Here is a 13,909-nt window from a genome sequence, read left to right as displayed (position 1 = left end):
TTCGGTCCAGTGACAGGTATGTAAGATGAGATGCATGTCCTTCTGGGACCCTTGTGGAGAGAGGGTGAACCACCAGGCAAGGTGCTCAAATGAAAGTTTGCTGAAGGGATTGTGCGGTGGTTCTTGGTTTCTCCAAGTCAACCATTTTTGCTTTTGAGGTTAACAATGCCAAAGAAGATCCCAAGAAGGGGCTAAAATTTCTAGATGCTCAGAAAATGATGTGCCTGAAGCAAAGTAGTGCTTTTGGCAACATGTGTTTTGTTGTAACAGACCCACACCAACTATGAGTGGCTCTATACCACTTTAGCTGCCATGACTCAATGCTCTGGGATTCTGGATTTGTAGTTTGGTAAGGTTCTCTTTGGCACAGAACCTTGGCACAGAACCCCAGTTGCATGACAAATAACACCTTCTGAAATTCCTTCTTCTACACAACCACAACTGGTGGTGCAGTGGGTTAAAGCACTGAGCTGCTAAACTTGTTGACCTAAAGGTCGCAGGTTCGAATCCGGGGAGTGGTATAAGCTTCCGCTGTCAGCCCCAACCTAGCAGTTCAAAAACATGCAAATGTGAGTAGATCAATAGGTACCGCTCTGGTGGGAAGGTAACAGCGCTCCATGCAGTCATGCTGGCCATGTGACCTTGGAAGTGTCTATGGACAATGCTGGCTCTTCAGCTTAGAAATTGAGATGAGCACCACATCCCAGAGTCAGACACGACTGGACTTAATGTCAGGGGAAAACATTTACCTTTACCTTTTACACAACCACTAAAGGCACTGGCAGCATGGCCACTTTTTCTACCTGGTAAGGTATAAGTGATACCTTACCTAACAGTAGTATTTACCTCACAGTGTAGTACTTACCTCACAAGAAGGCATTTACTCCATCCTTTACCTCAGAGGTTTAATTTGGAGATGAAACCAGGCCAGAGTGTACAGGAATGTATTGTGTGCCCTGATTCACGATGAAAAGTCCATTTTGAGCCTCCACAACATCCCTTTGCCTCATTATGATGAAACCTGAGAGGAGTTTCTGTGTTCGAGCTGGAGAGAGGAGGGAACAGTTAACTAAAGGCCTTTTCATTCTGCTTGTGGATGACAATTTGCCAAAAATATCCTCATAACTTCGAGGAAAACAGAGAGGTGTTCTTGGATGAAGCCTGCCTGTGGTAAGAGGGGCGTGAGTGTGTCCATCTTTGGGTACTTATTATACAGGATTGCTGTAACCAGTGCTGCTGTTATGACCCTGTTTCTTTCTCTCTCCCCTCTTCTGGTTTTTTTGCTTCCTTTTATTCCCCACTGTTCTCCCCTTCCCCTTGCCCTTCCGGCACAGAGGAGGCAGGCAGCTGTGTGCAGGATGGGCAGAGGTATAGTGATAAAGATGTATGGAAACCCGAACCCTGCCGGATTTGTGTCTGTGACACTGGGACGGTCCTCTGCGATGACATACTCTGCGAAGAAATGAGAGATTGTCCTAACCCCGAGATCCCCTTCGGAGAATGTTGCCCCATCTGTCCAACTGACCAGCCTACCACCAGTGGTCGTAATTTATTTATTTCCTTTCCATATAAATAAATTACTTGTGAGTTAACAGTCGCGGGGTTGGGGAGGGGGCAAGGAGGGATGAGATCCATGGATGCGAAATGCTGGACCTGTGACATCCATGGAATGGCTATTGCTAGGAAAGGCTACTTCTCATGGTTAATGGAACTGGGTGGTTGCAGAAAAGTGCAATGTAACATCGTCACTGAGCCAATACATAAGGAAAGCAGAGGTGCAGCATTATTGAGGGGCTATTAACATATTAACATTTACAAAGCAGTTTGCAAAATGAGACTTAGTTACACAAATATTAGCCTTTTAGGAGTACATTGATGGCCTGAAAGGAAAAAAAATGGCAGCTATTTCTGGGGATTCCCTGTGTTTGGTCTAGAAGGTTTTTTGTTTTGTTTTTTTTTTGCTTGCCCAGATAATCTGCCAAGTGACAGATCATGAATCTGATCTCCATTAATTACCCAGACATAGTAAATGCAATCCTTTAATCAAGTTGTCTTCTGTGCCCTTCTATCACAACTGTCCAATCATATTCCCCAGTATATTTTTTTTCTTAAACTGCAGAAACAAGCAGAGATTTCACAGTGCTAAGTATATGTTACTGTGAATTTCCTCTCTATATAGCATGTAACTGTGATTTCCCTGTCAGAAATTATAGGGTGAGCTTGATAAGAGCAGTTCATTTACAGTCCCTTTGAGACTGAAAGGCCTAATTAAATCTTAACCAAATGGCAAAACCTTTCCTCGTAAAGGGCTCTTTTAAGGATGAGTGGCCCCATTCTAAACAATTCAATGAAAATAAAGCTTCACTGAAATCAGTGGAACATGTCCAAATATGTGCAGATTGCAGCCAATGGCTGCCAGCCAGAAAAAAGTGATCACAGTATTCATAAGAATATATTAAAATGTTCAGAATTCCCCAACAGCTGTTTCAAGAATAGCACACCTGAGTTCAATGGTATTGAATAAACTAGTCAGTTCCTTAAATTCCATTAATATCAGTGTGCTTTGGGCATGCTTTACCTTTTCTGGGTTGCCCTTAGATTGCATTAGGTTTGAGTACAGGCAGTCCCCAAGTTATAAAAATCCAATTTACAAATGACTAATAGTTAAGAACAGGGGGTGAGACAACAGGAAGTGAGAGAAATCTACCCACAGGAAGGGAAAATCATTTCTGAAAGAGTTATCAAGGGGAAAAGGTATCTCCATTGAAGCTTTCTCAGAAATCCTTGTTTCCACAACAAGCCAAATTTTTCAAAATCCAATTGTCACAGAGAAAGAAAGGGGGTGAAATCTTCTGAACAGGGGCACGGGCAGCAAAACAAATACCACAGGGGTGTTAACACTTCTCTATGCTATTTAAAACTTATATATATATATATATATATATATATAGAGAGAGAGAGAGAGAGAGAGAGAGAGAGAGAGGTTCTATTTAAGTTGGATTTCTATCTAAGTTGGATAAGATAGGTTCTATCTAAGTTGGATTTGTATGTAAGCCACAACAGGTATATTTTAAGTGTAAACTCCAGCTGTATGTATGTGTGTGTGTAAATATATATATGAATGGTTGGAGTTTACACTTAAAATATACCTGTTGTGATTTACATACAAATCCAACTTAGATAGAACCTATTTTGTTCCTAACTAGGGGACTACCTGTAGTGTCTTCACAATACAGTGATCAAAGATGTGAAAAAGTTTACAAACTGTAAGGTAGAAGGGAGAAATCTCTAGTTTTTGGAAAGTTGCTCTTAGAATAGCAACTCTCAATGCCCCATGCTTTCTAGGAAATTCTGGGTTTCCTACTTCCAAAAAAGTATTTTATTCCAGATGTTGGAATTGATGGCTTGAGCAGCTTCTTCATAATAGGCTAATCCAACATCTGGCTGACCACTGGTTCACCTCTCCATATGTAGGTTTTGGGTGGTGAGAATATTGGAGGAATATTCTCCTTTTTGGTCAACCCACTCATAGTAAAATTGCATACAATTTTGGCAGAAAATATATTGGGTTCCCTCTATTTATAAAGGCCTTTGGCACTAAGAATTTCATAACAAACCTCTCTCTTTGAGCCAAGAGGTCAAAATTTGGGCTTGAGAGAACATGACACCAGGCCTTGTTTTCATATCTTAGATACTGGGGAAGATTAATCATAGTTCCCTACTTTCCAAAGCATTGCCCAGGACATGTCCACACAGGGTTTGCAGATTTTAGGCCAAGGGTGTAAAGAAGGCATCCAACATTCATTCAAGTTCTTGCTTCTTGGTAACACTGTATTGGCTTTTTTAGTTCTAGCTGAGGAGTTGTGTTACAATTAGATGAAGTGGCCTTTTAAAACTCTTTAACCTATTCTGGCTGCCTTTGAGGCTTCTGAGATTTTTAAATATATATATACAATGAAACCACGGGAAAGCCAGAATGAGTAAAGGGTTGAGACTTGCAAATGTTTATCATGATTCTGTGCATGTTTGTATGCTCTTATGCTGAATGTGGCTTTTAACCTTTGTGTTTTGTGTCACGCTTACCTTAAAACATCCCCTAAAGTTGCTTCTTCCTGTATGCAGTTCTAGTGCTTAACAGATGAATCTATCAATGTCTGATTGGCTCCATGTCCAACTGAGTTGTGGCTTTAAAAAAAAGGGCCAATTTATTAAATATTAAGACTTAAATTTGCAGCCCATCCAACTCAGTCTGTGGGACTTGCAGCCTAATCCTTTAAAGGCTTCTTTGGAAGCAAGTTCCCTTGAGTTTCATGGGACTTAGTTCCAAGTACATGTGCATAGGAGTCCAGCCTTAGGCATATGTACCTGTACACAGGATTGCAACCCAAAATGTGTACTGATGCTTTGGTAAACGGAGCAAGCATTCCTGTGGGACAGAATGGAATTAAATTGACAAGCCTGCTGCCGTATGGCTTTGGACCTGCTATGGATGGCTTAGAATGATAATACTGTGCTTCCCTGCTTTTATCTCTTTGCATGGGACCTTGTGCATCCCCATGAAGGTAAAAATTCTCTGCACCTCATTTTCTTGGGGCAGCAGCATCTCCGACACAGCAGAGAGTCTTAGCTCAGGAAAGCAAAGCTTCTCCTCATTACCAACATCTGGTCATTGTTTCTTCCTGGTCTTCCTATCCTGCTCCCCCTGTCTTGTTTGTGTGTTCTTTATTGTGTTGTGTGTTCCTTATTGTGTGAACAGGTAAAGGTATTTGTATTCTGCAGTGCTTGTATCATTTACTTGTAAAGGAATGCTGACACTTTCTTTTTCTCCTCTCTTCCTCCCTTGATCTTAACAGGGCAACCTGGACCTAAGGTGAGACAACTGAATGCTGCTAATAATTATTATTTTATGTTATTGCCTTTCCAAGGCTACCAGCTTTGTTAGATGCTCACTCTCTGAGGCCATTGGTTCCCAATCTTTGGTTTTTCAGTTGGACATCAGTTCCCAGAATGCCAAAGATGCCTAGGCCTTCTGGATATAAAGTCTACAGCAGTGGTTCTCAACCTGTGGGTTCCCAGATGTTTTGGCCTTCAACTCCCAGAAATCCTAACAGCTGATAAACTGGTTGGGATCTCTGGGAGTTGTAGGCCAAAAACCTGAGGACCCACAGGTTGAGAACCACTGGTCTAGAGCTACATCTACACTGTAGAATTAATGCAGCTTGACACCTCTTTAACATGGGTATAGATCAGTGGTTCTCAACCTGTGGGTCCCCATATGTTTTGGCCTTCAACTCCCAGAAATCCCAACAGCTGGTAAACTGGCTGGGATTTCTGGGAGTTGTAGGCCAACATACCCGAGGATGCACAAGTTGAGAACCACTACTATAGAATCATGGCAGCTGTTTGATAACTTGCAAAATGAGAGCTCCCATGATTCCATAGCATTGAGTCATGGTAGTTTAAATGGTGCCAAATGAAATTATAGAATGTAAATGGACCCCAAAATACCTGGAAGGCCAGAGTCTGAGAAACACTATCCTTGGCCTTTTAGCAACAAAATGCCTTGGAGACGTGCTTATTTCTGTTTTGTTTTACCCCACCTTGGAATTTCTGGCTTGAAAAGGTTGGAAAATAAGAGTCAACATTAGCATGGTGTTATTACTTCGTTACCACTGCATCTCCAAAGGTTTTACAGCAGGTGTGGGCAAACTTTGGCCCTCCAGGTGTTTTGGTTCCACAATTCCAAAACACCTGGAGGGCCAAAGTTTGCCCATGTCTACTTTACAGATTGCTCCTTGTCAATCAAGAGTCCTTTAAAGCCACAGGAGCAGGGCAATTGGCATCTCTACTAGTCTCTGGCTACCCATATTTATAATTTTCAGATTTTTGCGAAGAACAAGAGGGGACCCATTTGTAAGAGTTAACAGACAGATAGTTCCAGCAATGTAGAATTGAGCTGTCTCTTGGGTGTGAAATTTGAACAGCATCCTTATTCCAAGTCTAATGAAAAAGCTGAAACATTGGCTGAATGTAAGACCAATGAATACTTCCATTGACTTCAATAAGACTATTCATGTTTTAGGTTGAGGTTATGCATTCCAGTTTTGCAAAATAGGGACTGGAATGCTTCCCACCTTTTCAAGTATCCTTCCCTCTAAGCATGGTATTTAAGCAGTGACACTAAATAGAGGTTAATGTGTTAATATATCTGTACATACTTCCTTAGCTTTGGTGTCTTTTTTAAAAACTCTGTACATTTTGCATTTTACAGGGACAAAAAGGAGAACCCGGCGATATTAAAGATGTAAGTCTCAAGCTTGCTGCATCCCTTGATCTTCCATAACCACTGAAAGCTATTAGTATATGGTGTGCTTCCAATTCAACGTGCTTAATGTGTACTTCTCTTTTTCTCTTTCTTCACCAGGTTGTAGGACCAAGAGGCCCCCCTGGACCACAGGTAAGAAGCAAGCTCCCTCTGCCTCACATTATTTAAATAATTTGGAGAAGAAGAATCTTTACCAAACCACTTGAGAATATTTAACTGGGTCCTCTGTCCTTACCTGCTGCAGGGACCTTCTGGTGAACAAGGACCAAGAGGAGAACGTGGAGATAAAGGAGAAAAAGTAAGAGGAGCTTTCCTTTCCCCCTCATTCACATGTACTCATTCACATTCTATCCACGGGATGAAAGCTGCACTCCTGTGCTTGTTTATTTAGCAGTAAGGCCTACTGAACACAGCAGGATGTAACTTCTGAGTAAACATGCATAGAGTCGCATGGCATGAGAAACTGAGTCTATCAGGCTAACATCCTCCCCACCATCTCTTTAAGGCAGGTCCTTTAGCTGACCTACATTATGCATTACTTCTGGTAACAATACAACTTGGCATGACATGAAGATAAATTAACACAACTCACTTGGTAGCTGGTGTACCTACTTGAAGAAAAACACTGAAATGTCATTAAAAAAATTAAGTGCACCCACCCAGGTCAGAGCTAGTTTGCTGAATCCGGAAAGACACTGGGAAGACCCAGGTTCAGATATCAGACATCTGGGAAACTTACAGGTTGATCTCATGGGTTATTTATGAGCAAGAAAATATAGAGATGGTGAAAAGAAGCATCTGTGTCATCTAAGGCCCCTTCTACACTGCTATAGAAAGTCCAGATTGTATGCTTTGAACTGGATTATATAGCAGTGTAGACTCATATAATCCAGTCAAAGTAGATAATTCTTATTATCTACTTTGATCATCTGGATTATAATATGGCAATTTAGAAAGGACCTTAGGTTCCCTGAGGAAATACTATAAGAAAAAAATCCCATGTAGTAAATGTTACCAAATAACAAACATTTTTAAAGTGTTACTCAACAATATTAAAAGCATAGACCAACAGCACTGCTCTTTACTTTTAGGAATGGCAATCAAAACCTTAGACAGCAATGTACTGTTTGTTTGTATGCTGGTCTGTGTCCCCTACAAGGGTTAGAAGAGTGGGATATAAATAAAGTAAATAAATAATAAATAAAATAGCAAATAAATACTCCATGAGATTAAAACCTACTCTAGTTTTCAATCAAATATAGAAATACATTGGGGTTTCATGTCTATAAAACTGAGCTACTAGCCACACATTTTTATTGTTATTTCTGGACCACAGAAACAAAAACTCACTTCCCTTTTTGAAAAACCTTTTCTGACTTGTTGCTTGTTACGAAGCTTGTTGACCTTAGGTGACTAGGTGAGGGAATCCATAAAGGCAAGGCATAGAAGATCCTATAGTCACTGTAGCTAAGTATTCTGTGAGTGCACAGCTTCTGATATGTCCATTCATTTGAGGTTATTTGTTTATGCAACTATATCAAGCAATAGGATCTTTGTTGCCATTCTTTGTAATCATAGCTCTGTTACCTCTGTGGAATGGAGCTGTACGGGCAAAAAATCCTTGTGCACCTCAGATTTTTGGGCTGGAGTACATATTTGTTACAGCATAATAATATCTATTTATAGATTGTATTGACAGAATCATAATTTACAAGAAATATAGTTCTCATAAGGAGTAGTAGGTACAGCTTTGTATGCTGTACTTAAATAAGGATGCAGGTAGACAAAAAGCAAGAGATTTAGAGTCAAGCAACCAAGACGGAAATGCTATGAGAATAGAGTGAAGGCATGGCTACTAAAGAGAGACACAACAGCACTCTTCAAATGCCATGAGGGCTGTTGCATAGGAGAGGGAAGGATTTAGCTTCCATGTCAGTCAGATAGTGAACTTACTTTGGCTTTCTGTCTTGAAATGAGCTCTCCGTGGTATTGAAACCTACCATCCCCATAGGTTCAGCACTTTGGACAGCTTCTTTTATGTTGAGGCTAAAACCTGGAGCACACATTCAACTCTCATGGAAACCATAAGCTGCTATTGGTTGTCTGATGACCAGAAGGATAGTCGGCAGACCTGTTCGTCTTATGCTATAGGAAGGATAGATTTCAGGGTAACATTTGAAGCAACTGTTTAACAGTGAGGGTCACTTTCCAGGGCTGAGTAGGAACACTCCCTTACTGGACACTTGCAAATTTCTGAAAGGGTAGATAGGATCCCGAGGCTTGGAGACTCCGAACTAAGGCTATACAGCAATCTTTTGAAAAATGCTCTAATTCTGCATTGAGCAGGGGATTGGGACAAATAACTTGCACTGCTCCTTTCTAATTCTGCATTCAGCTTGCCCCTCAGTCATAAACTTCCCCCATTTGATATGCCTAATGCCATAGTAATTCTGCAAATCACGGACTGTTGCATTGTATATAGTGGTTTGAGCATTGGATGACAGGATTTGAATCCCCTTTCAACCATGAAACTCCACTGAGTTACCTTGGGACACATAGTCTTTGTCCCATAAAATCTTGTGATTGGTTCACCTTAGAGTTGACTGAAGTTGGAAATAACTCAAAGGCATATAACAACAAATTATTTCATACTTATGTAGCTGTTGGCACATCAGTGATCCTTTTATAAACACCATGTTGTAGGACTAGGGCATGAATACTAGTGTCAAATAATAGGGGGAATTGAATGCTGGATATTCACAGGGTGCAATCCTACATCTTTTTACACTGAACATAGTAGATATGTACTGAGTAAACAGACATGGCCTAAATGGCATAAAAGCACTAGGTTCCTTCTGATCCTTGGAAGTCAAACAGGGTTGGCTGTGGTTAATACTGGGTGAGAGACCAGCAATGAATACCAGTGCTTTAGACTATATTTCAAAGGAAAGAACTGGAAAAGCCTCCTTCTCCATGTCTAAGAAAAGCCTATGAAATTCATGGGCCACCATAAGTCAGCAGTATTTTGAAGGCATATACTGTATGTAAACACACAAACATGTATTTTTTGAGCAGGAAAATATGTATAACAACCAATGACTCTAAGTTAGTTGGAACTGAGAGTTAGGAGTATGGATATAATAGCTGACAATTTGCCTTTTGCTTACCATAAACAGGGTACCCCTGGCCCCCGCGGCAGAGATGGCGAACCTGGTACACCTGGCAACCCTGGCCCTCCTGGACCCCCAGGCCCTCCAGGCCCCCCTGGTCTTGGCGGAGTAAGTACGCTCAGCCTGATCCCCCACACCCGGTCCCTGCATACCACAAAGTGTGGTTACAGAAAGTGATGAAAAGAGCTCTTTCACTGAGCAAAACTATCAAGAATTCCTGATGTTCTAACTTGGAGATCGGGAGAGGGGGGGGGGGGGGGTTACTTCAGTATATATAACATGCTAGATAAAAATGCCAAGCCTTCAGAGCCAAACACTTGTGATGGAAATCAAAAAACTTATGTCTCTCTTTATTTGTTTAGATGCAAGTTTGTGTTGCATTTTTTAAAAGCAGCTTTTGGATACTATTTTAAAGACACATGCAGTTTAAAAAAATCATCATAGGGTTCTTCAACAGGAGTACTACCAATGACGAATAATATTTTTCAGAAAACTGCAATTTCTTCTTTTCCCCAAGCCAACCTAACCATGAGCAGCCACAAAGGAGCATCACAGTGGGTCACACCTGGATAGATCATTGCCCATGTGAATAAGATGTAGGCCAAGTTGCATGGAATTATTTTCCTTTAACATTATTATTATTTAACATATAGATTTTAGACTACATTGAGCCACAATTAGATTGTACAAAAACAGAGAAAATAAGAAGTATATATGTTTGCACAACTAGCAGAAGATGAACGGTTACAGCAGTATAAACTGAAACACTACATGCTACATCTATGACATTAAGGCCCCTTCCACACAGTTGAATAAAACCCCACATTATCTGCTTTGAACTGGAATATATAGCAGTGTGGAAATCAGATAATCCAGCTCAAAGCAGTTATTGTGGGATTTTTTGCCTTGATATTTTGGATTATATGACTGTGTGGAAGGGACCTATGTTAAATAAACAGAAGTGAAATGCTACTTCCAAAAATTGCATAGAATATTTACATTACAAACCCAACTAATTTCAGTAGGTTCCTCTCTAAGTTACATTTCAGCTAAACCGTCCTTTTATCAACTCTAGTCCAAATTCATACCCAGTTGTTTAGATTCAACTGGCTGGTATAGGTTTACGGTCTGGTGGACCTTTCATATATGAAATATATAAAACATTAATTTTCAGCTGTCAAAATTATATACACTGCACTGGGTCCAACAGCTAGCATTGTGTATCATGTTTAATATAAGCTAAAGATCAGCAGATTTTAATTCTGAGACAAATTCTTTAACTGGCCAGTTGATTAGCTGATCTGGACAGCAAATTCCATTGATATAATCAGTAGATTTCCCTAAGTTAATCTTTCAGGGCCCCTAACATAATTTAATTTCCACTGTGAGTCACAGTGAGTCACAATCCAGTGAGTCACAATGTTTCTAAACAACATGCCCCAAATGTTGGCACAGCAGGTTAAACTACTGAGCTGTTGGACTTGCTGAACTTGCTTACTGAAAGGTTGGCAGTTCGAATTCGGGGAGCAGGGAGAGCTCCCGCTGTCAGGCCCAGCTTCTGCCAGTCTAGCAAATGTGAGTAGATCAATGGGTACCGCTTCTGTGGGAAGGTAGCAGCCCTCCATGCAGGCATGCTGGCCACTTGACCTTGGAGGTGTCTACAGACAATGCCGGCTCTTCAGTCTAGAAATGGAGATGAGCAACATCCCCCCAGAATTGGACATGACTAGACCATGCCAGGGGAAACCTTTACCTTTACCTAAATAAAAAGTATTGAAGATGTACATGATACATACATACATACTGCTGGATATGTGCACAGCAAAAACAAACTGAGTACAGATGGATTGATTCAGACAATTAAATCGGATCTCTAAATAGGGCTGCTGATGACCCTATTCCTGTACCTCATTGATGGGGTTCTCATAAGTCAAATATTATGGCCAAAGCTCCTGTGTTTACTAGAGAATTTGGGGAGTTGTAGTCCAAAACGGAAGTGGTTCTGTTCATTTTCAAATGCATAAGACTTGGAGTGAAGTCCAATTTGCCAACATCTGTTTTAAAGCCACATTTTCTAATTCTTTCAAGCATCCTATAGTATCTTTTATGTACTAATGTATCCCTATATTCTGGTATATTCCTATATTCTAGACACTGTCTCTTCTTATATCATATATTCTTATATCTTCAAGCAGCTGATCAACCAGCTATTGTGAAAGTGTGTAGCACAGCACTATAGATCTCCTGCCTGTGTTCTATTGTGGAAAATGAGGAAACATAACATTAGAATGGTCAACTGCAATCTTTGCTGCTTAGAAAAGTCCTGTCTTTTAAAATCCATATGATACTCTACCCACCAATATTACCCAATAAAACATTTGCATGGAGATATGAACCCTAAGGAGAGCAAACGTGCAAAAAGAGAAACAGTTTGTCCTAATTTCTTCCTCTGTGACATAGGTACAGTTGCCCATCAGATACTAAGGGGAAATCAGGTCTTTTGAAAAGCATTCTTTTGTTTCTCATTGTGCAAATGTTCTCCACTGAAACTGGGTATGTTCTTTTTTTGCCATTTATCTTTATAGAACTTTGCTGCTCAGATGGCTGGAGGATTTGATGAGAAAGCTGGCGGTGCTCAGATGGGAGTGATGCAAGGACCTATGGTAAGGAGCTGGGGAGTTTCTCAGTTGCATGAGCTTGGATCTACTTATTATGGTTGCATCTAGTTGGGAAAAATAGCCACACTGGTTGAGGGAATCTGGAGATTGTTGTCCAAAATGATAACTTTTCCAAACTCTGGGTTTTATGTTTGCTTAATCCCCACCAAATAATTCCTGGAAATTCTAGTGTGGTAGTGTGAAGAATACCATTTTAGAAGTTGTTTGTCTCCATTCACAGAACTGTAATACTAAGGCTAGCTGGTAACTGTAATACTAAGGGTAGCATAGTGCTGGATGCAGAATTTAAAGCAGGCATAGACAAATGTTGGATGTCCAGGTGTTTTAGACTTCAACTCCCACAGTTCCTAACAGCTGGTAAGCTGGCTGGGATTTCTAGGAGTTGAAGCCAAACCACCTGGAGGGCCGAAGTTTGCACATGCCTGTTTTAGGCTCTGAGGTCAAGAATCCAGCTCATTAGATCTTCTGGTCTTGGCAAGACAAATGATAAAAACCAAGAACACTGACCTTTTCTATGCAATTGAATGGTTCTGGTGGGTCTTTTGCTGGTTTTGTGGTCTTGGTAAAAGTCTCCCTTGCTACCCTTTGAAGTGATTCTCATCTTGAAGTTTAAAACAGTCATCATAGGTGATCACTCATTGCCAAGCATAATTAGAATTTAAATAGTAAGTCATACATTGCCAAAAGCTTTCCTTTGAATTAGGAATTAGGCCATGTTACAACCTCTTGTGGAAGCTGAGGTGGCTCAACCATCTTTAAAATGAGGCTCAATAGACTTCTGAGCAATAATTCTGAACATTACTTTTGGATTAAAATGTGTTGCTATGTGCAGGATTTACTTTTAAGTAGGTATTCAGTTTGCTTGTTTCCGGTGATCCTAAGTCTAATGACCCAGGACAAAGACACTATATTGCTCTGACAGAGCATACATTTCTGGCAGTGCACGCATGGGAGGCTGGAGATATGACAAAATCATGTGGATTAGAGAGAGATTAGGGAGCTTGTGAAAAGAGGCGCAAAATACCTCCTTTCTTCTACTAGGTTCCAAAGAAAAACAAGTGAAGGTGTGATGTGCAGTTCTGCCTTTGTGTGTCCTCAGCTGGCTGGTAGCTCAGTGTGGGTCCTCCTAGGGCCCTTCCAGACAGGCTCTATATCCCAGGATCTGATCCCAGGTTTTCTGCTTTAAACTGGATTAAATGAGTCTGCACTGCGAGATAATCTGGAATAAACAGAAAACCTGGGATCAGATCCTGGGATATAAGTGGAAGGATCCTAAATTATTTTGTTTTAATCCTCTAGTTTACCCTTGAGTCCTCATGTGAGTCCTTACTTCTGTGACTGAGAAGCCTTGTGAGACATAGCTGATGTTGGGCTAAGTGTGCCACTGGGTGCCCCTCCATAAAACAATGTTTAAACATCCAAAAACTAGCATGTCAGTATGTGCCTTTGTGGGACGTGATCGCAGAACTTTCTGTGAACATGTGTTGGGAATATTTTAGATTTAGAAACATTCATACAAACATCCATATACATGTTGAAATGGGTTAGCCCAATTGTGAATCTATCCCTTGGTGCTTCTGGTTGCCTATTATTTATTAATAGTTTAAAATTCTGTACAAAAGCAATAGCTTGTAAGAGGGTTGAACGGGACTCAGCGAATGCCTTGGTGGATAATGCTGCTCTTGGTACTGCTGTCCTTTTTCCTTTTTCCGTTAACATTTGATATTATTGAGATA

General features: G+C 40.6%; 1 protein-coding gene across 2 annotated transcripts in view; it reads left to right on the top strand.

Moving 5' to 3' along the window:
- The window catches only part of COL2A1 (collagen type II alpha 1 chain), a 105,099-nt gene that overhangs the window by 5,648 nt on the left and 85,542 nt on the right, over nucleotides 1-13,909 (top strand). The window contains exons 2-8 of one of the 2 annotated variants that reach the window (XM_060762956.2): nucleotides 1,335-1,541; nucleotides 4,854-4,870; nucleotides 6,272-6,304; nucleotides 6,425-6,457; nucleotides 6,570-6,623; nucleotides 9,502-9,603; nucleotides 12,081-12,158. In XM_060762956.2, the coding sequence (XP_060618939.2) occupies nucleotides 1,335-1,541; nucleotides 4,854-4,870; nucleotides 6,272-6,304; nucleotides 6,425-6,457; nucleotides 6,570-6,623; nucleotides 9,502-9,603; nucleotides 12,081-12,158 (524 nt within the window). The remainder of the gene's footprint in view (nucleotides 1-1,334; nucleotides 1,542-4,853; nucleotides 4,871-6,271; nucleotides 6,305-6,424; nucleotides 6,458-6,569; nucleotides 6,624-9,501; nucleotides 9,604-12,080; nucleotides 12,159-13,909) is intronic. The other variant, XM_060762957.2, reaches the window with a different exon arrangement.

The sequence above is a fragment of the Anolis sagrei genome, chromosome 2, assembly GCF_037176765.1.
Source record: "Anolis sagrei isolate rAnoSag1 chromosome 2, rAnoSag1.mat, whole genome shotgun sequence".
In the NCBI taxonomy this organism is placed as follows: Eukaryota; Metazoa; Chordata; class Lepidosauria; order Squamata; family Dactyloidae; genus Anolis; species Anolis sagrei.
This window is presented reverse-complemented; position numbering and strand designations above follow the sequence as displayed.